Here is a 26655-nt window from a genome sequence, read left to right as displayed (position 1 = left end):
GCATGGCGGTTGTTGGTGATGCACTTCGCAACCCTCCTAAGTTAAACTCACTACGAAGCTATCAGTTTATCCTTGTCTTGTTTTCTGTTGTTTTGTGTTTGGTTTGGTTTGGTTTTTAATTTCTGACATGTCTGTGGCATCCTACTTGTGGAGGCCTGAGGCCAAATGGAGAAATGCAGAAATCTCTCTTTGCTCTTCCAGTCTGAGGGCAGGTGTTGCTGGTGGACACCCTGCTTGGAGGCCTCGGGCCATCCCGGGTGCCTGGCGGGGCGGTGGGAGTAGCCATGTGCCTTTGTAACACATAAAAAAAGAGGCTTTTTGCATATGCATTTCTGCCGGGGTGATTTTATAGCTCCTGTCCCTGCTGTTGCTTTGAGTTCAGTGACGTTCCTGCAGCCGTGTTTAACTGCAGGACTGTGATAGTGCTTTGGTAAAAGGAGACAAAACTTCAGAATTCCTGCATGAAGTAAGACAAGATAGAAACTGTTTTGTCTGAGGAAAAAAACCTTCTGAATACAGCAATTTCCCAATTTGGACTGCTAATTGCTTTGGATGATAGGATCCCGTTGTTACTAGGATATGCATTTCCGATGTGGCTTCTACTTTTTAATTCTTTTTTTGTTCTGCTTTTAAACAGGTGATCATAAACAGCACAATCACACCTAACATGACCTTCACCAAAACATCGCAGAAGTTCGGCCAGTGGGCGGACAGCAGAGCAAACACTGTGTTTGGTTTGGGCTTTCCATCCGAGCAGCAGCTGACGAAGGTACTGGGGCTCGCTGAATTCCTGCAAAGGCTGTCTTGTTTCTTATTAGTGAACAATTGCATACACCCATCTGACCTCTTCTGAGCTGCATGCCTCTGCAAGTCATCTTCATCTGTGCAAGCTGCCCATCTCCTAGAATTACCCTGTGTCCGTATTTACAGAATCAGGCAGTATTGCAAACTTTGTGGTCAAAACTATAAATTAAATCTGACCACTGATGATGGCACTAGTGAGGTGATCTTGATGGTATCTTACCCAGTGGCTGAAAGCATTTGTGTTTTCAGATGTTTACAGAAACAACGTGAACTTTGAAGTATTTTTTTGGCATCTCCCTGCCCTGTGTGCTCATTTCAGCCGAAAGCAGCACCAAAAGCAAAAGGAACCACTGATATGCCAGGACTGTTGGCATTAGGGCTGCCTAATGTGGCTGAAAGAAGAGAGTTGCTGTCCCAGCCTCAGAAACGTGCGCTTTGATGACTTGCTGCCGTTGGCAGCTAACTGAGGTAAAGCAGGTGCCAGCCCCCGGGGCTTGCTGGTGCGCCCGTTTTGCAGATACCACTGTTGGCGGGGCCGTGCTCTCAGGAGGCTCGGTAAACTGATCTGGGTTAAAATAATACTGCATTTTTGGCACTTCAGCTCAGTGATGTGATTCACAGCCCTGACCCAAAGTGGTTTTATCACAGACCTGAGGAGGAGGGAGTGAGTCGTGGCAGAGGCGGGGGATGAGGAGCCAGGGAGGTCTGACTCCAGGTTTGCTGGCAGAGCTGTGTCTCGGAGCTGCACCCCAAACATGGATTTGGCATTAATGCAACACTTCCCTGGACCAGGGACTGGCTACAATAACAGGCTTGTAAAGTCTAGAGCTGCCTTTTGTCACGAATAACCAGGAGTTTAAAATACATCCTCTGTCATTAGATCAGTGGTCTCGCCAAGTGCTCATCAAGCAGCTGAGATGTTTGTTCATGCAGTAAAAAACCCCTGCTTATCTAACACATAGTTGACACTTGAAGCATGGCTACTTGGCAGTGGATTTTGTCAGTTAACTCACCGCTGTGTCCTTGGGCACGGCACATGGTCTCTCATGTTGCTGTCCTCTTGTGTGCTTTGATATGAAAAGAATCAGGAGAACAAGGTGGTTCTTGTAGTGTCTAAAATAGCAAAGGCAGACCATTGCAATGGAAGGAGGACCTTCCCATCAACTGAGTTGTTACAGGAATTTGTTTTACTAAGTCAGTCTTACTGAGTTTTTGCAATTTCCAGAGAGCTGCATTTTTGGCAAAACTGTTTTGTTTTTTTTTTTTAAATGAGGTGCTGGTTATGTTTTATGATGCTTAATCAAGTGTAGGAGACTGCTCATTTCACCTATACATACTCTCCACTCCTGTGGCAGAGGTGTTCATAATAGCTAAATAAGTAGTATGGGAATAAGGGAGCATTAAAGTGGGCCTAGGGGAATAGTTTGTTTTGAGTAACAGGTAAGCATGGTACAGTGCAACCTTTGGACACCAAATGAAAAAACTAGCACCTTTGGATAGCAATTTTTAATCCTGGATTACTGAAATTGCACCTCTGGAACATGACAGGTGACCACGTGGTACCTCGGTGCTGACTGGGGTGGAACATGCACCACGCACAACATGGAGCAGGTGGTGCTGAGGCTGGCTCAGGAGACAAGACGTATAACAAGGCATGAGGTACATTCGGAGGTCCTTGCACCCTAATCGGGGAGATTTTACCATATGCTCCAAAACTGTCCAAACACGTACGTAGCATAAATTTAATGCTGGTATCAGAAAGCAGCTCTTTAATGTTCATGTGGCCAGACTAGAGTCAATCTGAAGAACATGTTGCATGGGCACAGGGGCCCCAGCACCAGCTGTGTTTCTCTCCAGATCGGTTTGCACATCTGTTTGCACTGCAGGACCTGCCGAAGAGTCCATTGCCAATAATACAGACTTCTACTTGCGGGAAAAGCTTTCCAAATCAGCAGAAAGGCTTTTTCTGGTCTGAATATCGAAGGAGAGCTTAAGGGGAATACTTCTGAAAATGGCTCAAGATAATCTATTTTAAAAAAAATAAAAAATCTGACAGCTATCTAGCTGGAAAATGTAAGAAAACCTGGTTTATTACCACCATGCAAAGCAATAGGACAAAGATAACCCTTATCATCCATGCTCCTTGGTTTAATTATTGAACCATTAGTACAAAAGATCAGAGATGGTGGAGAGATTACAGATGTATAAGTATCTTGGGAACAGTAAAATCAATCAAGTTTCATTTTATGTTGATATCATTACATTCTTATAAAAGACATAAATTAAAGCTTGCCAGTTTTACTGGAAATAATTGAAGCTTTTAGTCAGGAACTGGGAGGACACACTAAAACTCCTCTAAACCAGAGATCAATAGCCCTGGCTTTAAATACATAAATAAGTAAATAAATAAATAAAGCTGAAACATGTCTGCTGAAAATAATGAATAATAAGGAGACATGAGGAGAGGTTAGCGCACCTAAAAACATCTGCATTTTTAAGTATATTGGTTAGCCTAATCGAAGATATTGCCTCTTTCTAAAGCCTTGCTTTTCCTGAGATACATAAGCATATAATCTAGACCTATGGGGAAAAGCAGTTCAAATTAAACATGAACCATTAATGAAAACTGCATTCAGTGGTGTACTAACCTAATTACCATTCACATTGATTGGGAGAATCCCAGGGCTTAATGTTGATGTCCGACTCAGGGTCCTTTTCCCCTCTGGCAGGACTCGCTGACCCTCCTTTCCCCCCTTCCCACCCTGTGCCTTCAAAAAGATCTCAAGACATTATTCAGACATCGCTACAGCCAAATGGAAATAGGAATCAAAAGACAATTAATGGTGTGCCTGGGTGTGCTGAAGAGGCAGGGCTGGTGCTGTAAAGGCAGTGATGTGTTTTGCACTTGAAGCGGTTAGGTCAAATTTCTGCTATCATTCAAGGTGCTTCGATGCAGACATGCTATCTGAGGAGGTGCAGGTAGTCAAGGGCATAGGGACAAAGATTTATACAGGTGAGAAACCCAGTAAACCCAGACTTTGCACATCATAAAGCAACTGCATCCAGCATCTGGGGAGCACTGGACTTTATTTCTATGCATGAGTGGACGTTATGTGTGCGGTATTCGCCGGGCAAGAGGGGAGAAAGCTCAGAGCAGCGTCTGCCCCTGTCCCCAGCACACGGTGCAGCCCCTGCCCAGTCCAACCAGCATCGGTGCTGGCAGCACGCTGGCTGTGCTAGAGCAAATTGCCAGCCACTTGCTGGAGTAAATAGTCTTGTTCGCTGCCAATCTGCCTGGTAGTGAGGGCTCATGCAGGGAAAACCACGGGCAAAGCCACGCGTCCGTTGTGGGTCACGGCACAGTGGTGCTCCCAAACGAGACCGTCGCATCACCCAGCCTTCTGCAAACTGAGAGGGCGATGAAATATTTATGAGGCTGCTTTGGGTGGGAGCAGCTGTTTCATCTATCGACACTGGCACACTTTTTCAGTAGAAGACGTAAAATACTATGCCAGATCAGCAGCTTAAAATTTACACATACAAAATAATGCTTTTTAATGTATAAAATGCTAAGAAGGTCTATTTAAATATATATATATATCTCCAGGGGACAAGCTGGCTGCAGATTTGAACAGCCTTTAAATAATTTGTGCAATGCACAGTAGCATCCTTGAGTCCCCATTAAATTTCACTGGCCAAGACTCATAATCAGAGCGCTCAGGGGCTGCAGCAGCCTCAGACTAAAAGGCTTCACTAGTGTTGGTAGCAGCAAATCTCTTCCATATTGTAGCTCCCTGGGGCACAGGAAGACATGTCATATAATCCATGATGGACTATTGGAGTGGTGTTTAGTTGGTGTTTCTCCTATTCCAGTCTTTTTTTTTTGCTAATTTTCAGGAGCTTTGTCTGCCCAAGGACAAGGGTGGAGGAAAGGGAAGATGAAAAGAGTAAAGATGATAGGAGAAAGAGCATGATTTTTTTTTTTTTTAGTTGGTTTTGGGTATTTATACACGCCATTGCCTCTTGAGACCACATTTACCAAGTTTTCATTTACTAAACAGAAGATTATTTCACTTTTTAACTAGGATTTTCACATTTGAAAAGCAGTCCCTATTGTTGCAATGGTTTGACAGCTCAAAGTCGACTTAGGTCTTGGAGTTGGCACATGATTTTTTAGTATCAGTCACTTGCCAATTGCTTGTGTTTGAGACAGAAGGAATTGGTTACTGGAGAGAAAGCGTCTCTCCAATTTCTGCTAGTGATTGGCCGCTGTGGCCATGCCATCGCTCTCAGAGAAGCTCTCTGGATCTCAGTAGCTTCAGAAACGCCTGGTCTGCCGCTGTAGCGATTAGCGTTGGTAATGCTTCCCTGAGTTTGGGCTGTCATCACCATGCTGCTGCACTCAGAAGAGTAATCAAGTGAAAGACTTTAATTTCATAACAAGCCAAGTGATCCTCTGTAGCTTTCAAAGACAGACTGTTAGTAAAATCTGGTAGGTATTAATTAACTAAGGAAAAAAAAACCAGCAACAGCAGAACTCTTTATGGACTGGCTGTTTCCAAGTGTATGGGGTAAACAAAAACCAGAGACAGTCTTTCACCACGGTTTTTGTTACGGCCATCTTTAAATTTCTAACGACAATGAGAATGAAGGGTAATATTTTGACTCTTAAAGCCTAAGCTCTGTCACTAAGATGGTGAAAAATTCAGTTACTGGTGCTTGTTTCTAAAAGCAAATGTGTTAAATACATGTGTTGGTAAACCAGAGTCATGACTGAAATCTATTGTGCAAGGAGATCATTATCAGTTTTGTATTGAAGATTCGCTTTGCTCAGTCATACACAATTTTTTTATTATGGATATGTGGAAAAATGACCTTTCCTTCTCAGCTCACATAATTTTTCACAGCAGTCTCCTGTGTGCTTTATGAAGATAGCTGCAAAAATAAAATCTGATAGATCACTTCCAATTCTTTTTGTCTTTTCATATTTCATATAGTCCATGAAGAACCTTCATAAATTTTTCATACTTGCCCATAAAGATTTATTGTAAAAGAGAGACTCAAACCAGCCCTTTACTATTTGCAAGAAACCCAAGTGTAGAACTTACTGTTGGTACAATATTTTAGAAATAATCATTTTGTTATAGCTGTTTTGTCACAGCAGGAGGTACGTTTAGTGTAAAGTTGGAGTTAAATCACTTAAGGCGAAAATGTAATGTAGCTGTTCCTAATGATCTTCATAGTGCTACAAAGGTAATCAAGTCATTTGTGCGTGTAGTGACTGCACATGCCATCAGATAGCAACTGCTGCCATCCCAGAACACATACTTTGCATATGCAATTTCAGCTGTTGTATAGAAAACAGCTGGATTTGAGGGCTCGATCTTCATTTCTAAGCATTGTCAAAGACCGTAGTCTACGACTGAAATTTCACTTGGTTTTGAGAATGTGCCCATCCATGGGATCTAAGAATGATGTATGTGTGTTTGCTGGCAATTTCCATTGGTGTGTGTTATACAAAACACAGATGCCTCCACATATAAATCCAGATTTCTCTTAGACCAGTTGGAGATTTGTTTTATCAGTCTTTATAGTCCCAATATTTTACCAAGAGAGAGCGTGCTAAATGCCTGCTGTAAATCTAAAAGGTAGAAGATAAGATTAGTAAGTGGATAATGATTCTTCCCATTCCTTGACTATAAAATGTGATGCGTGTTCATGCTTTTATTTACAATTTTGTCATAAGTGTCCTGAGTTATCTGAGGATATAATGGCAGTCCTTTTATTCACAAACTGTACAATAAAATAGATTTATTTATATGCACTTTTAATGTGTCTTCCCTTTCTAGTGTTTCAAGTTTCTCAAAACACAGGCAAGCAAGACCAAGCTGCTTTAGCAGGAAGACAAAGTTACCCATTCATATACAGCATACATCTTAATTAAATTCTTTTTAATGCCTTTTCTTTCATCTTTGAAATCCTCCTTTTAAAACTTTAAACACTGTTTAAAGTGTTTAAAGCCCTGCAGCCCTGATCGGCTGTGATCATACTTATATTTCAAAAGTGCTGGACTGGCTTCGGAGCAGATGTCCTACAGCAGCTTGTAGAGATTGGGATCGTTCCTTTTCATCTTCATCTTTCCTTTCCCCTGCCTCCCCCAGCTTGCTATAACCCTCTTACAGGAAGCATGCAAGCTTTTCCCTGAAGTCTTCTACCTTTATTTTTGCTCGTAATAAGAAAATTAGACCAGAAAAGATGTGTTTTCATATGGCCCCATCTTACATTCAGATCTACCTCTTTCTCCTTTTTTCTATGTCTTGATAATCCCTTCCTTGCATCCTGCAGGTGTCTCATGAGCTCATTTGCATTCTTTAATTTAATTGACTTGCTCTTAGGAATAGAAGGCTGATAATTTTTTTTATCCAAACATATGTCTTTTATACTTTCAACTTTAATAGACTGTCAACATTGAGTGAAACAGAGGAGGGGGAGGAAATAAACAAAACCAAATCAAGCCAGAAGACACTAATAGCTCCTTTTTCTCTCCATGGGTTTTTACTGTGATCGGCCAGAGCTTCAGAGATGTCCCCTCTTTTAGAAACACCTCCATTCCTTTTGAAAGAACCTTCCTGCAAAGAATTAAAACCTTTTTTTCTTGCCAAAAATTTTAAATTATCAAAATTAGTTGTTCACTTTTGGAGATCTATGAACTATATAAATATAGTAATCTGAACAGTTTAATAGATGACAAATCATTTTAATAAATATCTTTCGTGCTTTTTCCAGTTTGCAGAGAAATTCCAAGAAGTAAAAGAAGCTGCCAAACTAGCAAGAGACAGATCTCAAGAGAAAATTGAGACATCAAGCAATCATTCCCAGGTTTGTAATTTAGCCATAATACCTTATGCATACAGGATAAATAATTTAAAGTTAAATTTTCTAATGGACTGTACCAGCTTCTGGCAGCAGGCTTAAAGTATATAAAAATGAAGATTGCCGAAGGTAATTGTCAGCTGCTGGACATTAACATTGTCAGAGGCATATTTTTCATCCATGCATGCTCTTTGCCTTCATTTATATGTATTTTTTTTTCAGCAGTTCTTGAGCTATTATAACTGTTTTATAACAGGGGAAGCTATACATCCTTTGATTTGTACCGTTACACACACTTGGGGTCACTGGAAAGTAAGTCAGTGTAATGCTTCAGCAGACAGTCGATCAGCTTCATCGCGATACTTCTGTTTGTCATCTGTCGCATCTACTTTTGCTGGAGTTTGGTTTGCCAATGGAGAGGCTGACTTTGTGGCCATGGTGCTTCACTGCCTAGGTGTGACTAATGGAAAGCCGTGGTGTGGGAACGGAGGCGGTGCTCTAGGGAGCGGGTGGGTGGAAGAAGCTTGTGTTGCGTATTTGTATGATACACTTTTCTAGGCAGCACACCTTGATATAGCCAAGCGCGTCCGTGTCCAGGGAGATCTGAGTTTCTTACGGATGGAGGGAATTGAGTGTTGTTGCAGTCTGTCTGTATGTTTGTCTGTAATTTCATACGCATTGCCTGAGGTAAGAATGAACCCTGTTCAGTGGGTGTTCTTGGCCTGGGCTAATATTTGGAGGAAAGTTAGACAAATTTTGGTCAGAGAGAAATTCAGATACATGATCAGAAAAAAGTTGTTGAATGCTCTTAGTCTTGCAGCTAACCTCCTTTGTGAGGTCCACAAATAGCGATCTGAGAGGCCGTCTTTGGATAGTCATTTTTTAAAGACTTTGGTCATGGCCTTTATGGTTCACTTTGTTTGTTCTCTGTTGGAGATCAGCACCAGGCAGTCTAGGAACGGCATCTCTTTGGAGGAGCAGTATCTTCTTTTTTTTATTTTTGGTTTGTGCTTTGTGTACTTCCAGGTGCACTGTATTGTTTCGTTATCTTCAAAAAAACCCCAACAACCTTTAGAAAACACAAGCCTTGTCAGTTAAAACACTTAAAAAGGTTTTTTTAACACTTTGTGTATCATTATCATTTTTTCATTCTTTTTAAACAGACCAGCTTTGCAGCCAAGATGTAAAGGGTATGTGTCTGTGGCCATTGTTCTGGCAGGAGAGCATATGCAGCCTAGGTCTCATTAGGATGGTGTGGGATCAAGATTACAAAGCAGTTGGTGTTGTGGTGATGCAGGAGACGCCCAGTGTTCATCTGTGTGTTGTGCTGCAGGAATCTGGACGTGAAACACCATCTTCCACTCGAGCATCTAGTGTGAACGGGACAGACGATGAGAAGGCGTCGCATGGTGGTCCTGCTGAGGCACATCTCAAGTCTGAGAATGATAAATTAAAAATTGCTCTAGCCCAAAGGTGAACTTTCTTTAATACCTAAATTGTGTTGGAATAGTGTGCTATAATTATCTGATGGCTAATGAAATTAACAGAAATTATTCAAATGTAATTGCATTAATTTCAAATGAGGCAGTAGAATGGGTGAATGAGCAGATTTTAGCAAGTACCTCCTGGTATCCGGTTGAGAGATATTTACTATTTAGATTTTTCCTGACCTAGTTCGTGATGAAATAAGATCTCTTTTGTTCTGCTGATGCCAACTCTTATAACCACCTTCATTTGTGAAGTTTTAGAGCTACAGAAATAATATTAAAGCCGCAGGGGAGCAATTGCTACTGATAACATGTGAAGCCAATTTCTTCCTCTTTGAGTTTGCTACATTTACTTTGATGAAAATAGATATGAATTTTTAAAATTATAAAAAGGAATGAACTCAACCATAAAAAGTTGAAGTGGGAAATATAATTTCACCAGGCTGCTTAGAAGTCTTAAGGGGATGGTTCTAAAGCTGTGGACAATGCCCTTTGAAGTCACATTTTTTGCTATTTGCTTTGATAAATTATTTGAAAATGCTGAGAAGAGTAATTTGCAACTATAGTGAAAATACAGGCATTGGAATATGCAAAGTTACATTAAAATAGAATAATTCTCTACTGGGATCTTGCCTTGGTCTGCCTCTTGCATGTCAATATATTTGTGAATGGAAAGAAAATATAACAGGATCAAGCTACTCTTAAAAAGCTATTAAAAAAATAAGGCAGCAGCACCATAAGCAGCACTACCCAGTGAGCAATTCTAAGGTTGCATAGATTATAGTTGCAGTACATCATCTCTCTTTATTGACATTTCAATAGAGTAACCTATTTCAAATCATAACGTTTGCTCGTTCCTCCTGCTGAAGACACCTCCACAGGCAAGTAGCAACTAGCATGTAGGGAGCTTCAAAGCCTTCCTTCCATTCACTCTCTAATCTCGTGCTCTACGCTGCAGCTTGAAGCTTTGGGGAATGAGTAGTTTAATTCTTCAGCATTATGTAACACTTTTCTGTTTAAGGCTGAGCATTAAAAAAAAAAATCAAATATAGGTAGTGTCAACCCCCTGTCATCTTCTCTTCTGAATGATTGTACCGTTTGCAAATGTGTAGAGTTGCTCTGCCGCACGGGTACCACGTCCCCAGGCCCGCCAAGCAGCAGGTGCTCAGCGAGGCACAGCCGTGCCGCTGTGGAGGCGAGCGCAGACCGTGCGCAGCGCCGGAGTAAAACCCCTGTTTGCAAACGGTGGAGATCCCAGATGTCAGCTTAACCCTGCAGCCTGCTTTGACAGCAGGACTTTTGTTCCAGAAGCACAGGTCACTGTTGCTGGAGTTGATAGATCCCTTTGTTTTGACAGAGACAGTCAAATTAAGGCTTAGGTTCTCCTGTGGCGGGCAATGGCTAGGGGCAAGTACCTGCATCTGAGCGTGCTTGATCTCAGAACAACAGCTCATTGGTAAACACGCGCCACGGGTGGACGAGTTTGCAGTCAGGTAAAGAATAATGATATGCAGAATTATAAGGTGAAGCCGCCTAACGGCACCTTGGTTTTTCTCAGTTCATCCAATGTGAAGAAGTGGGAGACGGAGCTGCAGACGCTGCGGGAGAGCAACGCCAGGCTGACCACGGCGCTGCAGGAGTCCGCAGCCAGCATCGAGCACTGGAAGAAGCAGTTCTCAGCCTGCAAGGAGGAAAACGACCAGCTCAGGAGCAAGGTAGCAGAGCATACCCACAGGAGAGCCATCTCTTCCAGTTAGCTGCTCGTGCCATTGCTCTTTTCCTTGGATTTCTGCTGCTTTACCTTGGTGTGTGTGTTAGGAGACAGATTTTGTCTTTGAAAAGGAGGTGGATGGAGGCGGGGGAGTTGAGGCAGCTGCTTCCCTCTGCGCGCAGCGGGCAGGGAAGTTGAAAGGGCTGGGATCAGCGGGAGGACTGGTGCTGCCGCAGCACGTGAAGCTCCCTGTCGGCAGGGGTTCCTGGCTGGGGTGATAAAACAGAAGAGTTTTAAAAGTGGGATTACTATTGCATATCCCTTTCAAAGCTCACTTAAATACTGCCGGATGATGAATGAGCAGAAGGCAAAGATCTGGCCTGGTTACCCACAGGAAACTAAGCTGGGAACCACTCAGTATTAGAAGCAAATCCCAATGGCAGACAGGGGAATGAAGACGTGAGTTATATCCTCAGCTGTGAGCTGGGTCCTCCGGCCCTAATACCAGGCACATCTCATCCAGAAACCTGCCAAGAGGCATCGTCAGAAGCTTTTTGCCCTCCATTACTGAGCACAACATTTCTCAGTAGCTTAAGACGGAGGGTGAGCAGCAGCTACAGCAAAGAACAATTGAGAAGTTTAAATTTTTAAAGCCTCAGTTTAGAGTAGTCATTGGTACTGTCCCTCAAATCACACCGTACTATCCATCAAGTGCCAGTAGCAGCCCCACGCAGTGCTGGCCCCAACCTGGACACGGGGAAGCCTGGTTTCCATGACCACTGCTCGTGGGGACAATTTCACTCCCTTCATCTTAAATGTCTTTGAAAAAGCTGGACCCTTTCCCCATTCACTTAGATGGATCACTGGGACGTTTGGAGTAGAGATCGGATTGTATCAGCCTGGTGAGGGGTTTGGGTTTTTTTGGTTTTGTGTTGGCTTTCAAAGAGGGGAAGGAATTTCATATCTTTTTGTATGTCAGTAGGCCGAAAGTAGTATTTCTACGTTGGAGGTGGCCTGGGTTGCCTGTTGGCACTGAAATTCCACATGGAGCAACCTTTTCCTCAGGCAGATGCCCTCTATCTATTTGCATGTATTTTAGGTGTGCACAGCGATAATTCAGAGATCAAACCAGAGCTGTGTTAGCTGATGTTACATTAACAAATTAATATTAACTGTTACATCATTTGGGTTCCTATATCCAGTCTCTTTTGGATAGGGGAGAAGTGAGAGACTGGAACAGCACGTTACAAGAAAAGAGCAGATTATGATTATGAATTACTACTGATTACTAACTACTAATTTGTAGGTTTTTACTTTTCTGTACTGTTGCGGAGAAAAGTTGTTCTCATTAACATTAACTGATGAAACATGCCACATCTCAGTAGCTGTAGCCTAGATATGAAGAGGTTAGCAAAACACTGCCTTACTACAGCTGCAAAGTCACCGTACCGATGACTAGCCAGGCTGTGCAGCAATGCTGTCTGTATAATGTGCTGTCTTTGTCTATGCAGTGAGGTTTTCTGAGCTTTTCCCCCGAGTAGGTTCCTCACTCGGTGCTCACGCTGCACCACTGCAGCGCCCTGGGAAGTTCCTTCTCCTTTATTAATTGGGTCAGAAATTTTTGCATATTGCTCTACCTTCAAATGAGGGAAGTTATAATCCCAAAGCAACATGAAGCTGAGAATTAAAATACATACTTTAATGAGCTGGCCCGTTGGCCTGTGGGAAGTGCATCTTCTGGGAACTAAGTCCAAAGCCGGCAGGAGGAGGTATGGAGAGAGCAAAGCACATCCCTGGGCAAGAGAACAAAGCGGTGTACATTGTTCTGAACTGGTTCTTCCCCCAAAGTTTTGGTGTTGTGTCCCTTGTACTCTAGCTTGAATAATAAGCAACCCCTGAGGAGGCAAAGCTGGGAGTGCTGGAGAGATTTCTTCTCCTTGCTGCGTTAAGAAACCCCGTCCCTTATAGACTTGTGTTGGTTTCATGGAAGTGAAGTGCAGGTTTTATCCCCACTTATTTAAGCAGCTCAGTGTTTTGCGCATTCTTGAGTAATTATATGAGATATTGTGTGAGAGGGAATAAACACAGTCCCAGGGCTTCCTAGTGGATGTGTAAATTGGCTCTTTTAAATGAAAGCAGCAATAATTTTATTGCAGTGAATCAAGTGCTATGATCTAGGAAACAGATCCATGACAAATCAAAATTGCCCATGCTTCCCTCTGCTCAGTGGAGCAATGCCCCTTTACATCAGCCACGGTCTGCCCCAGATTTCCAGAAATTTGAAAAATTTCACCTAACGTCTGACATTTCTTAAAGATTGAAGAACTGGAGGAACAGTGCAATGAAATAAATAAAGAGAAGGAAAGAAATGCGCAGCTGAGTAGACGTCTCCAGGAACTGGAAACAGAGCTTCAGGACAAAGAGCTGGTAAGTGCCCTGTACACAGAAATAACATGTTTTTGAGTTTGAGTGGCTCAGTCTCCTTCTCTCTTGGGATGTAGATTTATGGACTGGCTCACCTACACCCAGAAGCAGCCCAATGTCTCAGGGTGTCACCCATTTCTAGATTTTCCACATTCAACTCTTTAGCAGTAGTTCAACAGAGTTCCTCAGTGTTGCTTTCATTATATGTTATGTGCTGTGACAGCACACATTAATTTGGCAGTGGTTAACAAACATGATACTTTTATGTATACAACACGTTACTCCTAATAGAAGAGCTGGAGTGGTGAAACAAGTTGCCCAAAGCCAGGCAGACCTAGGCTGAGAACAGAGTTTCGGTTGCCAGTCCCCATGTCCTGAATTCCTGCAGATATCAGGACCATCATTAGAAGATATAATTTACAAAATATCTTGGCATTTGTGTAACAAGTCCTGTTTCTTTATGCAGGTGGCTCATAGTCTTCAGCTTTGCTGTTTTACGGTCTCCCTCTGATCTCAAGACTAATGCCAAGAATGAGAAATTCAGATTCATTTAGAATACCCCACTTTGTCATTTTTGACGTACAAGGTGTTCATTTTTCTAAGGAGAATGACATTGGTGGCTTGGAGCCCCTGAACAGTGGGGAAAATAATGGGATCCTTGTATTTTCCTTCATTACTGTGACCAAATGCTCTGTGCTGGCTGAAGAGAAAAAGCTATCAGCAGGTGCAGTAAAGTTTGCCATGTGCCATTACAGCATCTCTGCTGGTGCTCTTAAAAGCAGTGCTGTTAAGGGGTTTTAAGATGGCACAAGGAAATAGTTTAGGGAGATGGATTTTGATGCACTGTTATAAATATAATATGGTTTTCAGCCCCATATTTCAAAGGAAGATGTCATGCTTTCTTCCCAACCTTTCTGTGGTAATAGCATGTATAATAACCCTTATTCTCCGCCAGCATTTTCCTCGATTCACATTTTTACGGTACCAAATGAGCCAGAAAATTGATTGACTTGTGAATATTACGTGCCTATCTTCCATGTACACTGACAATATACTAACTTGTTTTCAAACTGCAGACTTACATTAGCAGGTTCCTGATTAGGTCTAAACCACCCATAAGGAACCTTTTCCTCGTCTGCAATTCGAACCGGCATAAAGCCCAGTCGTGGACGTTGCTGATAGCTGCTGATAGCCTCTTCATGAAGGAGAGAGAAATTTAAAGACATGGGAGTCAGGACAGAGCTATCTAGTGAAATATTTATGTATATACCAGATGCCATGTGCCATATACCATATATATAGTATGTATATAAATATGCACACACTGTATTAAACTATTTATAGTAAGTGTGGAGTATAGTAGCATGTGTATGTATATACACATAGTAAGTATATATAGTATAATATATTTATATTTTGAGCTGTGAGTCCCCAAGCATTATTTATGTATATACAGATATATATGTATGGGAATCAGGGTGACTTGAGAAAAAAACGTTATTGTCTGGTGCTGTGGAAGAGCTTGACCTATGGGTTCTGTTACACTCGTAACTTAATTTGTGCAATCCCTATTGCACTCTGAGTTCACCTGTTAGGGAACAAATCACATTTCGTAGCCAAGACATCTGCCCTTGAGATAGGAGTGGTTTTGCTGTGCTGTGTCAGTACAGCTCAGGTAGGACATACCCCCGTTCACTCTTGAGACCGTCACCTGCACGGGCAGTTTCTGGAGGAGGCTCTTGCACTCTCTTCAAGGCACAGAGTTTCTCTGGACCTGCAAATGTGCTTTTCAGATGCTCTGACATTCTTTCTGGAAAACGTACAGGTTTTCTTCAAGTCTTCCCCTACTACCCACAGTGGTGGTGGTCGTTTGTGGTGTGAATGTATTCAGCGCCCTTAATTTCCATCAGAGACGTGATCTCCTATCAAGTCACATCATTGCTCTTTTCATGAACTCCTTTCAGCTAGTCCTCTCAATTTTGGTAGTGATGCCAGAACTGAATACAAATTTTGGGGGGTGGGGGGGTGTCTCAGAGCTGTACAGTGGAGGAGAGCCCGTTACAGCTGTGCTCTGTAATGATGTCTCTGTATATTCAGCTCGTAATGCCATTGGCCTTTTTTCGCTGCCATATATCATTGAAAATTCATGTCTAATTTGCCCTTTGCTACCATCTATAAATTGCTTGTAGCATTACAGCCCTTCAGATTTCTCTCCTATTGAATGTTTCTTTTGCATAGGTATGTGTTTTCGGTTAAGATTTCATTAATATAATTAATGGCATTCATGCTAGAGATTGGATTACATTGTCTCTTTTAGAAAAACAAAGTCAAATATATAGTCCAATTTTCTAGTAGAATATTAGCATATATTTTGGAATGCAGACATGCTATTTTGATTATTTTACATCCAAATACTGTGCAGAATACAATAAAATATGCACAGTCATTTCATATTCTCAAATTTTCATTATATTTTAAATTGAAGCTTGCATTAATTTATTTTTTTCTTTTATATTTTCAAAGGAACTGGAAGAGCTGAGAAAGCAGGGTGAAATTATACCACAGCTAATGTCAGAATGTGAATCTGTATCTCAGCAATTACAGGTACAGTTTAGCAATGAAATTAATTTTAAAATAGTTCATACATTTATTTTCTTTCTCGAAACTATATGCTTTTCTTTGTTCAGACTTCAGTGGCTGAAGGCAAAAGAGCTCCAGTTTGTAAAAACAAAAAATGCTAATGACATGCAAAATACACCGTGCCCTTCCCAGCACAGGAGTAATTAAATAGCTCAATTTCTTTGCCTGGCTGTTTGCAGAAAGTGCTTTGCCTGGGATCACGTTGCATCTATCTCCTGCAGATTCCAGGCTATCCTGGATCCCGTATTTCTGCTGCCCTGGGCTTGTGGAGCTGCACCACAGCCATGTGTGTCGAGCCGCACTCCAAGACCCGCGGCTAATTGCCGCAGCGGCACCAGGGAAGGCTTTTTGGAAAGAAGCAGATGAGCGTAGCTACACACCACCAGGGAAGAAGAGTTCACCTGAGGATGCATTGACATGCTGTGTCGTTCCTTTCCAGCAGAGCATGGCTCGCTGTGGCTTGGTTTTGCACATGTGGCTCCTCTCCTGGGAGATGCTCGCTCGGAGCAGAGCCGGATGGGCTGCGGGAGCCCTGCCCCAGCCGGAGGCTGGGCTTTGTGCGTCACTTGTTAAAGCCAGGGCTTGTTAAATGCAATAAATTAATCCATGAAAGGAGAACAAACACAAGCAGTCTTATCAATGAAATAAAATCCAATCAATGAAATAAGCCATCACGCTGATAATCTGAACGATCAAAAATAATTTAGAAGGCTGCTGAGGAGTGCAGATGATGAAAATGGTTAAAATATGAATTTTGTTTGATTCAGTATGGTAAAGTATGTTGTCTATGGCTTTTGGTGAGAATAAACGGGTGCTTACATGCATGAAATGGAGAACAGTGGGCAGAAGAGCTAACGAGAGGGGAAAATAATAGAACAAACTGCAGCAAGGGAAGTGTTACAAGGCTGCCCCATTCCTTGCCTGAGTGCTCACACGAAGTGGAACTTTAAAAAAATACCAATAAATCCAAAAGTGCTGAATAAAGCAGTATTATTGCTCAGGCAGTATTTTCTAAGCTTGTTTTTCAAGGTTAAACCACCATAGATAATTCTGTATGTAATCGGTGGCACGGCGTCTAATTCTGCAACTGTAGCAATGACAGAAATATATGCACAGTGAGTGATTTAAATCCAGCTGAATTTTAAGATACCAACCAAATGACAAAATCTGATGCAAAGCATCTTTTCCAGTTAATCCGTCCCCTTTCTTGCGTGGGCTTCCTTTCCTTTTAATCTGACTAGCACGTGTCACTTGCTCTCAGAGGCGCTTGTCTTAATGAGTTTGCAGAAGTCAGAGCAAACTTTTACAGGCCGGCTGCCAGTTGTTGCTTTACCCTATTAAATGCTGTTCATCCTTCTTCTCTGTGATCATCTTATTGTCTCTTTTGTCTTTAAGGCTGCTGAGAAAAGGAACAAAGATCTTGAAGAGAAAGTCAGAACGCTAAGGACAGAAGTTGAAGAGAGCAAACATAGGCAGACCAACCTTAAAACTGAATTAAAGAATTTTTTAGATGTACTAGATGGGAAGATAGATGAATTACATGATTTCCGACAAGGACTGTCTAAACTTGGGGTTGACAACTAGATGGCAATAGTTTTTTTTTTTTTTGTAATCTAGGGTCTGGATGTTTGATGTTTTGTTGATCCCAAATGTGTGTTTTACAAAATATAACTAGAATGTTCCACTTGTTTGCATCGTTTTTGTACATAGAGGCTGAAAATTTGCTGTGGGGGGGGTTCGGTTTTGGGGTTTTTTTTGTTTGTTTATTTTCCAAACCAATCATGCTGCTCACTGAATTCTGTTGAGATTAGAAATTTTCTATATTGCTGCTCTGGCTTCGTGGGGTTGGGAACAGGTAGAGCGTTCTGTCTCAGGAATCTGGAACTAGATCTACCTTAAAATGAATATGCAGTTAGTTGTTGCAGGGAAATTTATATCTTTCTTAAGGGCTGTTGCAACCATAGAAACAGAAAACAAGTCTTTTTCTTGTCTGGACTATCAGCACTCCTAGCAACATCCACTTTTATTCCTTGGTGGAGCAGAGAGAAGATTAGCTGGAGCTCCTGCAGTTTGTAAAAATGTGCCTGTGATGAGCTGCAGTCAAGTGAATCGCTTCACACAGATACCAGTATCTTTAGGGACCACGTCGATCAGGCCTGGTTTGCCGAAAAAACACCCCAGTGGATTTCAGATAACCTCCCATACAGCTTGCCTGGACCCATACGGCACAAAGTCAAAGATATAGAAATGAATTTCAGTCATACATCTTACCGGGGAGGTGAGGACAGCTTCTCTTGCTTAGCAGGATCATCTCTCTCTGGCCTTCAATTTTGAACCCATGTAGTTCCATCATTATGTGCATCTCTGAAAAATGACCACCTGAGTCCCGGGACCAGGTATTTATTTTAAAAAGCAATATGTTGCTGGTTTGTACACAGGGCACATGCACTGCTGCGCAACTTGGTGGCTGTTGATTAACTTCTGCAGTGGTGAAGAAAGGGATGTCAATCTGAAAAGCAATATAAGGTTACTTGAAGGCGTTGCTCAGAAGCAAGGTTCTGCCCAGGAGACTGGCAGGGTCCTGACCACATGAAATCAAAATCCTTTCCTATGATTTCTGCATTCTCACCTCGTGTGTCTTGGCAGGAGGGTGGACATTAGTCACCAAGTTAGCCTGTCCAAAAAAACCCCAACCCAAACGGCAGAAATGCTGTTGTATTCTCAAACTGATTATTCAGCAGCTCTAAATATGTTTTGAGAAATGCAAGGTCGTACGCTGGGCTCCAACGGGAAGGAAGTTCACTTTATCACAGACAGGGATGTAAAAAGGGCCGGAGAGGAGGATTCAGCCCAAGTTTTGCTCTTGCCCCTAGGACTGCCTTCAGCTTCTCTCTCTTCTCTCTCCATAACCTGGTTTGAAAGTGCATTTACAGGGGGTCTGCATAAATTCAGAAAAGAACTTTTGTTTATGTGACATTATTATTAGTTGCTTAATTCAGACAAAGCTTGGTTAAGAGCTGCATTAGTGCATTCCAGCGGTGACTAATATAAACTGGCCACACTTTTTTTTTTTTATTTACGGGGTTTTTTCTTTTCTCGGCATGTCTCTATTAAAAAAGTGACCTTTAAAAGAAAGGTGGTTTATAAATGAAACACGCATTTGTTACTTTTTGCACATGGATATGTAATTTCCATGCTGGAGATAGGATCTGTCTGCAATTGTCCCCTGAATTTTCATTTCATCTGTTATTGTTGCGTTACCTTCATTGCCTGTTTTTTAGACTGGACATTGTGTATTTTTGGTTTTACTCCTTTTAAACAACAGATGTGAAGCTGGGACCTTTCATAACCGTTACGACCATTTAAGTCTCTTTAAAAAAATGCTGTAGGCTGTTGATATTTAAAAATAAAAATAAAAATAAAAATCAGGTACATAGCATGTAGGCGTGTGAAAATTAGACTTTGCCAGCGTGGAAGATGCAACAATTGCATAATGTGGGGTTAGATCAGACTTCTCAAAATTGAAAATGACGTCAGAAACTGTGTGTGGTTGTGCACAAGTGATCTCCATTTTTAGTCTTTTTATTTGATAGCAAATCAGATAGACACCATCATTTAACAGGCAGCTTGTCCTGCTTCTCCTCTCCTCCCATGCTGCTTTAGAGTTCCCAAACTGCAGCCAGTCCTTGCGTCAGCTGGGAACCAGGAGATAACACAACTAAGAGCCGCAAGCAATACAGGTAGTCGGTGCCCTCCGCGTCACGGTGTTTTGTTGCTTTTGCATCCAGGACCTTGCTCCATCTTCTGGTTCCTTTTTCCTGTTGAGCAGTCTTAGGGCTTCCTTCTTGGTTTTAACCTAAAATCTGATTTTTAACATGATTCTGGGTAGAGGGATACAACAAATGATTTTATTGGGGTTAATCCAGTTCTTTTTTTCCACCTTAGTCAAGTCTAGCTCAGATCCAGTTCATTAGGAATGTATTAAGCCACTCTTAAACTGCAGAGAAAGTGTTTCTATGGGATTGCATCAATTTAACAGATGGAGTTTAATACTGGCGCATTAAACTGGTGCATAGCTCTGACACGGGTGGTTATTTCTGTATCCTTCGTGCTCACCAGAGGAATGATGGGGTGTCCTTAGAGGAATCGCTACTCTGGCTCTTCTAGTCGTGCCCCAAATGTATATTTTCCTTATCTGCTGTAGCTCTAATGTCGTTAGGGGTGCCTGTACATGGCTATACACTGTGGGAAACTCCCTCCATCAAGCATCCAAGGTCTTGCTATAATTACCCCCTTTCTCTCTTTTTCCTTCCCAATAGCTTGAAGTTGAGAGCTTCTATGTATAATTACTTGCAAACCTCTCCCCACACTCGCTCTCTTTTAATGTTTCCCTCTCTTTCATTTCATTTTTCCTCTTCAAAAGCCAAAAGCACGTGAGGAAGAGGCGGCACATGCTCTCAGGAGTGTTTGGATGTCAGCCACAGCTCCCCTCTCCGGCCTGGCCCCGTCCCTGCCCCAGGACCGGAGCCCCGTGCGCCCGCTGAGCGGGGACCAGTGGTGTCACACACTGCTTATTCCTTGACGCTCTGTGGTGGCCCAGCAATAACCCCTGTGTGCCAAACCGTGAGCCCCACACTGCTCCTCAGGGACCAGTCCTGGCATCAAAACGCCTGCTCCCTCCTGGCGGGAGCACGGGGACGGTGAGCCTTCCCCTGCCAAAATGCCCACACCGTCCTACGCAGGCATTTGTTCCTCCTTTTGTGCACGTTGGGGATTCAGCCCGTGCCAGGAGCTGCGCTCAGCCGCAGCCAAGAAATCCTCATCCCTGTCCAAGAGAGGGTCCGCAGAGCTTGGGTTTGTTTGTTATTAAAACGCAGCGCTGGGCAAACCCTAGTTTCCCCGTGCCATTGGCAATGAAGTAGGTCGTCGCTCCGTTTCCACGGAGCCCGCGTGGAGGTGTCTTTATACAACGTTATACCTCACCTTGGACAACTGTGGGTTTGCTTTCCGCACACAAGTTTCTCCCTCAAAGTGTTTGATGGCAGGATCTATCCTACCTCAGCTACACAGTCTTTGGTCAATAAAGGTCTCGCGCTGGCACTTCCCGTGCCGATGCCTGCCAGCTGCACCGCCGCGGGTCCCACCACGCTGCCCGTCCTGCCTGTCCGCCCCGGCTGGCGTCGACGAGCTGGTGGCTCTGGGAAGAAAAGTCTGTGGTGGCCTCTTGTGACACGGGGTTAGCGAGTGTCTTACTGCCTTCTGGGCTTGGAGCTGATGTCAGAGCTGCTGAATAATGGGTTTGGGTTTTTTTTCTTGGTTCAGTGGCCAAAATGAGAAAGAAACAGGTCTACTTTGTATTAGCACAAAACCTAAAAATATTCAGCGATAGAAAAATATATGGAGATAATTGTTTTCAAGGGGAAAGAGTGTTTAATTAGAAAAGTTGTTTCACATTTTGGAAAATGACCTTAGCCTCATCTTTGGAATAAAGTATTTCAAAATGAAAAACTGCAACGTTGTTTTGCACCCCAAAATAAAACAGATTAGCCTTTTGCTTTTTTCCCTATTTGGCTGATTCTTTATCTGCTGATTTTGACTCAAATTCACATCTAGTAGTTTTGTTTAGCCTAAAAGTGCACTTTCAGCTAAATTAGTACTTTCCAGTGTTTTTCTGTCTATGTCTCTTTGGTGTCTCCTTTACTAAGTGAGCTCACTGGAAGAAAACTGTCTTTTCTGTAAGAAATTCCGTGCCACTTCTCACTCTCTACAGCCTAGTGCTCAAAAGATGCTCTTTTTAAAACTAGTTTTACACTGGGTGCATCTGTGCCCAGAAAACAAATGTTATTTAGATGATGCCTTTTTTGTAGATAAACACCTGGTTTTTATTTTGCTGTGAGCGATTTATGGTGAACATTTTTGAAAGCTGCTCAACGAATTAAGGGGAGCGGGAGGGGTGTCTGCGGTTCCTCCTGCTGTCCCTGCCACTGCTGTTGCTTTCAACGAGCATCAGCAAACGCATTCATGGTGTTAAGGCGGGTGCTCGTCCTGCGCTCGGCGGGCACGAGGACCCCCCGTCCCCCTCTCAGCAGGGCACAAATTGTCCATAGGCTTCCGCACTCTTCTGTTGCACTGTTTTCTCCCCAAGCGTTCATTTTCTCCCTTATTAATTTCTTCCCACCTTTGGCTGCTTCATGACTGATGGAAGGAAAATTCCCTGTTAATGCCACCGCCTCGTAGCGGTGGGGGTTTCTCAGCCACAAGACCATGCTCTTTGTTAGGTGCTTCTGAGTAGTTATCTCTGCAAAACCCTTCAAAGCATCAGTGACTTGTAAGGAATATAGCGCGCTCTTCCTGAGCCTATGGATTAGCAAAGATAAAACCGCTATCAGGGTGAAACGCCCCGCTCGGCTTAGTGTGTGACTGATGCTGAATCCCGAGGGAAGGGCTGGAAGGGGGACTCGGACAGCAGCAGCAGCTAATTTTGACAATCGTTTCAGCAGAAGCTTCAGTGAAAGACGTGCTCTGCCCACAAGCTGTGGATGTGCCGAAGGTATAGGATGGCCGCGCTGAACTGTCAGCTCATCCGCCTTCGTCCGGGCAGTTCTGGGCTCATCAAGCCTGTAAATATCAAAAAAGTCCTCAGCATATCACAGAGGCGGCAGTGTGAGGGGTGAAAGGCAAATATCCACGCACACAGCTGAGCAGCGCTGGTTTACGGTCAGACATTTTCAGTCAAAAATAGGAAAAGCTGCTGCTGTCCTACGCGGGCTCAGCAGCACCAGGGACCTTGCAGAAGGGCAGGGTCAGCTTTCGGGGACTCCCAGGCTGGGCAGGCAGGGTCTGGTGGTGGGCACGATTTAGCAACTGTGGGGCACAGAGCTACACTAAAGTAATCTTTCTTTCCATGGATCGTGTTCAACAAGCACCTGTGTGTCAAGCAAAGCAATACGTAGCCACAAGACGTTTAATCCAGACACCTCCAGATGGAGAGCCCCAGCTGGCCGACACAGCCTGGCCGGGGGTGCCCTGCCTGGAGTCCTGCACCCCCAGCAGCTCGGCAGTGCTTTAGGCTCATTTTTAGAATATAAACTTGACGGTTACCTGAAGCTTCCATGTCTTAAATACTGTTCTGTGCGGTAAACCAGAATGTACCTGAAGTGAAAGACAGGGTTAGGAGGGGAATGATAAACGTGGCGAAGGTGCTTCCGAGCGAAGGCTCTCCTGCAGGCTGCGGGCAGAGCCGGTCCTGGCCAGGAGAGCTTTGCTTGCATCCCTGGGGGATGGTGGATGTCTAACCAGTTTGACTTTCTACTGTGTTTTGTCTTAGCTCTTCTTTTTTTTCCTTTTTTTTTTTTTTAAAAAAAAAACAGCCTAAACATAGAGTCTTCGGATGAAGGTGCCTATACATCCAAAAATTTTATATGCACATTTTGAAATAGATTTCTTTTTCCTTTCTGGTCATTTAGTTACCTAATAATAATGACACATACAAGAAAGGCACTTGAGAAAAATCTGTCTGCTGTTGTATTTTTGTTTGGGTTTGGTTTTGGGTTGTTTGGGTTTTTTTAACACTGGTCAGCAATAATTATTTTAGCCATATACTAGCTAAAAGGACTGATAATGTAAGCTTTGTGAACTAAGCTTCTAAGTTTGCAGTACGTTGATTAACTTGGGCATGTGAAAAGGGAGCTATGCTCAATAAAAGAGTATTTTGCAGCATTTAGATGTTTTCATTTAATTGCCTAATAGTGATCATGACCATACTATTCTATAAAACCCATCATGAATGACAAACAAAGCACATAGGTTTTAACATGAATATATCCCTTGTAGTTGAAAGTTCTGAGAGTGTTTTATTGTGGTCTGCTATACCAAAATATTTAGACTATTATGAGATTTTAGTACTAAAGATAAACATACACCCTGTTTTTACTGTTTCAAGTAAAGTTTAGTGAATGACTGACAATTTGTTGATATACAACTGTGGGAAAACACTGCAGTGCTCTAAATGTATACTTTTATTTGGGTTTATTATATTTACTATATGGTTTAATGAAAACTGAAGTGTTTACTACAGTTGGATCATTGTAAAAACATCTCTTACCTCGTCATTTTTGTCTGCTGTGAAAAAGTACTTTCCTCTTCTTTTTCTTTTCTTTTCTTTTGTTTTTTTTTTTTTTTTTCAAATAGACCATAGACAGTCAGTGTTAACATTTAGACTCCTAGTAGCAGTAAATGCTGGGTTTTATATATATAAAAGGAAAACTTGATTTTTTTCTTTATCAACTTATTATATAACTTTGTGATTTTTATCTGATTTTATTGTAACATAAAGTTGTTTTATGTAAAAATATATAGTTTAAGTAAAATCTCTTGTCTCACTGTCTTCATTGACTTTGGAAAATGAACATCCTTGTGGCTGCAAATCTGAACTCAAGGTAATGCTGTCCTTTGAAAAGAACACGTATGGAATAGCGCCTTAGATAATCTTAAAAACTCTTTTTCAGGAGGTGGAGCTTTACATTGCTTGTCTCACCCCACTGGCTACTGCTGGTTCATCCAGAGGGGGCTGCAGGATTGGGGCGGGTGCATACGTACATACTGAACTGGAAAAGGAGTATCTAGAAATACTTTGGCTTGCAATTTTGGACTTACTGCATGCTGAGAAAGGTCTGTCACTAGGAGAAGGCTTTTTGTCACCCTGTTTGGAGGATGCTCGGGACTGAAAACCCTCCCGTGACTCCTGTAACTGATGTAGCAGCCCCTGGTGGCAGCTAGCGCTGGTATTTTCTCCGGAGGAATTACACAGGACTCAGAAGTAGCCCTCTGTATTGAAATCAGAGATGTTTTGACACCAATGTCCTGTATCAGCATATAGCGGTTGCTAAGAGCCCTCTCAGAAGACGCCTCTTCCCAAGGTCCTTGCTGGTGTCTGGCAACACAGTCCACACTCAACAGCACATCCCTGGTAGGGGACAAGGCTGAAGTCCACCTACAGACAGTACGTAATGATGCTCTCAGCATCGTTGTATTCATCGTAGAGAAGCCAGGTTTGCTGTCTTTGCACCAAGCCAGGCTTCCCCAAAGGAAAAAAGAAGGTTTGAGGACTGTTAAATGGCTGAGGCTCATCGTGCCTTTGTTACTCTGTGCTACAAGGCTGCAAATGTCAGCTTTGGGGTGGGCGAGAAGCACGTCTGCCCCTGACCTTTCATCAGAGCTCTTCTACCAGGAGCCATCAATAGCTCCGACAAGCAATTCAGCAAATTCTGGCAGTCCCTGAATAACCAGTAGCCATAAAAGCAGCTTATATGTCCTCTAGTAAAATGCAAGTAACGGTCTCTAATTCTTAGCAAAAAAAGCATTTGTCTATTTGGCTTTGCATAATTATAAAGCCTGGTGTAATAGCAGTACCTGGGTGTACATCCCATCACCTACGGTTAGCGGAAACAAGCCTCATTCTCCTGTTACCAAGCAGGCTGATGATCCCGCAGCGTGCACTTCCACTCCTCAGCGATAGCACCCCTCTCCAGTCACGCGTGGGGAAGTGCCTCGTGCCGCCAGTCGCGTGGAGGTGCCAGTTCGCTACGGGCACATCTGATGCTTCTGTAGGCTAATTGCCTTATCAAGTCCAGGATATATTTTTAGCATCGAGAAAGTCACTGGTCTGTGTGAAGGCTGTTCAATGCCGGCTGTTCATAATGCGGGTGACCAGGGTTTCCAAAAGAGACAGCCGAGTGACGCTGCCATCGGGGAAATCTGCTGCTGTCTGTCTGCGATCCCTTAATTCTCATGTTCGACTGGATTCATACCAGAAAGCTCGGGGAGCCTCCTGCATGGGGGTTGGACTTCTGAAGTTATCCATTAAACAGCTTTTTACCTTGCTGTGTGACGCTGAGCTGAAAATATGAGCTGAAGGGAGATGAAGTTTAATATTTGACATCCAAGCGGATGAACGACCCTGCAATATGTCCTCCTTTTGGTTAGCTCGTATTCCTTCAACAGCGTAGGAAAAGCTAATTTTCTTCCATTTGGAGGAAAAAACCCACCGCACCACCACGGGGGAGGCCTGTATAAAAGCAGTACAGTGGATGAGATCCCTGAGCAGGAACAGGCTTGCTCGCTCCGTAACACATGTAACTGGTGACAGGGCTGAACTTACATAAAAATGCGACATTATTCTGGCCCACGCGCTCCAAACGCTATGTTCCGCACTTTTCATCTAAAGGCATGTCTGCACCAACAAGGGAAGAAAAGAGGATGTGTTAATTATATATTATTCACTTAACTGTCTCCCCACTTCCTAGGAGACTTGAGCATTTATGCACAAATCCTCTGATACGTACAGAAATGTGCGTATATTTTCTTTTATTTCTTTTTATCTCCTAAGAAGTAGCCAAAAGCTTGTAAATAATTTTAATGATTTACAACATTGTATATCCTTTACATAATCAGCATTGCCAACCAGAGCAGAACAGCACCAGTAAGCCTAATATGTAAGGGGCTAACCTTCTCCCGTGCACAACTACAATGTGCGTGTTAGGTGTACAAATACAGCAGTAGCAGGTGAGAAAGTGAAGCCAGGCAATGAATGTAGCTCGGACCCTGACCTGCAGCTTTGGCCTCGGAACCAACTGGAGCAAAGTCCAACCATCCTTCAAAAGCGGAAAAAAAAAAAAAATACCAGGCGCACTGCCAAAGTTTGATCTCAGCGAGCAA

General features: G+C 42.9%; 1 protein-coding gene across 1 annotated transcript in view; it reads left to right on the top strand.

The window, feature by feature from the left end:
* The window catches only part of HOMER2 (homer scaffold protein 2), a 65220-nt gene extending 40912 nt beyond the window's left edge, over window positions 1–24308 (top strand). The window contains exons 3-9 of the mRNA XM_054836992.1: window positions 638–769; window positions 7591–7683; window positions 9011–9150; window positions 10723–10879; window positions 13192–13302; window positions 15823–15903; window positions 17335–24308. Of these exons, the coding sequence (XP_054692967.1) occupies window positions 638–769; window positions 7591–7683; window positions 9011–9150; window positions 10723–10879; window positions 13192–13302; window positions 15823–15903; window positions 17335–17523 (903 nt within the window). The 3' untranslated portion in view covers window positions 17524–24308. The remainder of the gene's footprint in view (window positions 1–637; window positions 770–7590; window positions 7684–9010; window positions 9151–10722; window positions 10880–13191; window positions 13303–15822; window positions 15904–17334) is intronic.
* The last annotated feature ends 2347 nt before the right edge of the window (window positions 24309–26655 follow it).

This window comes from Grus americana, chromosome 10 (assembly GCF_028858705.1).
Source record: "Grus americana isolate bGruAme1 chromosome 10, bGruAme1.mat, whole genome shotgun sequence".
Classification (NCBI taxonomy): Eukaryota; Metazoa; Chordata; class Aves; order Gruiformes; family Gruidae; genus Grus; species Grus americana.
The sequence above is the reverse complement of the archived record's forward strand: the minus strand, read 5'-3'. Positions and strand labels throughout refer to the sequence as shown.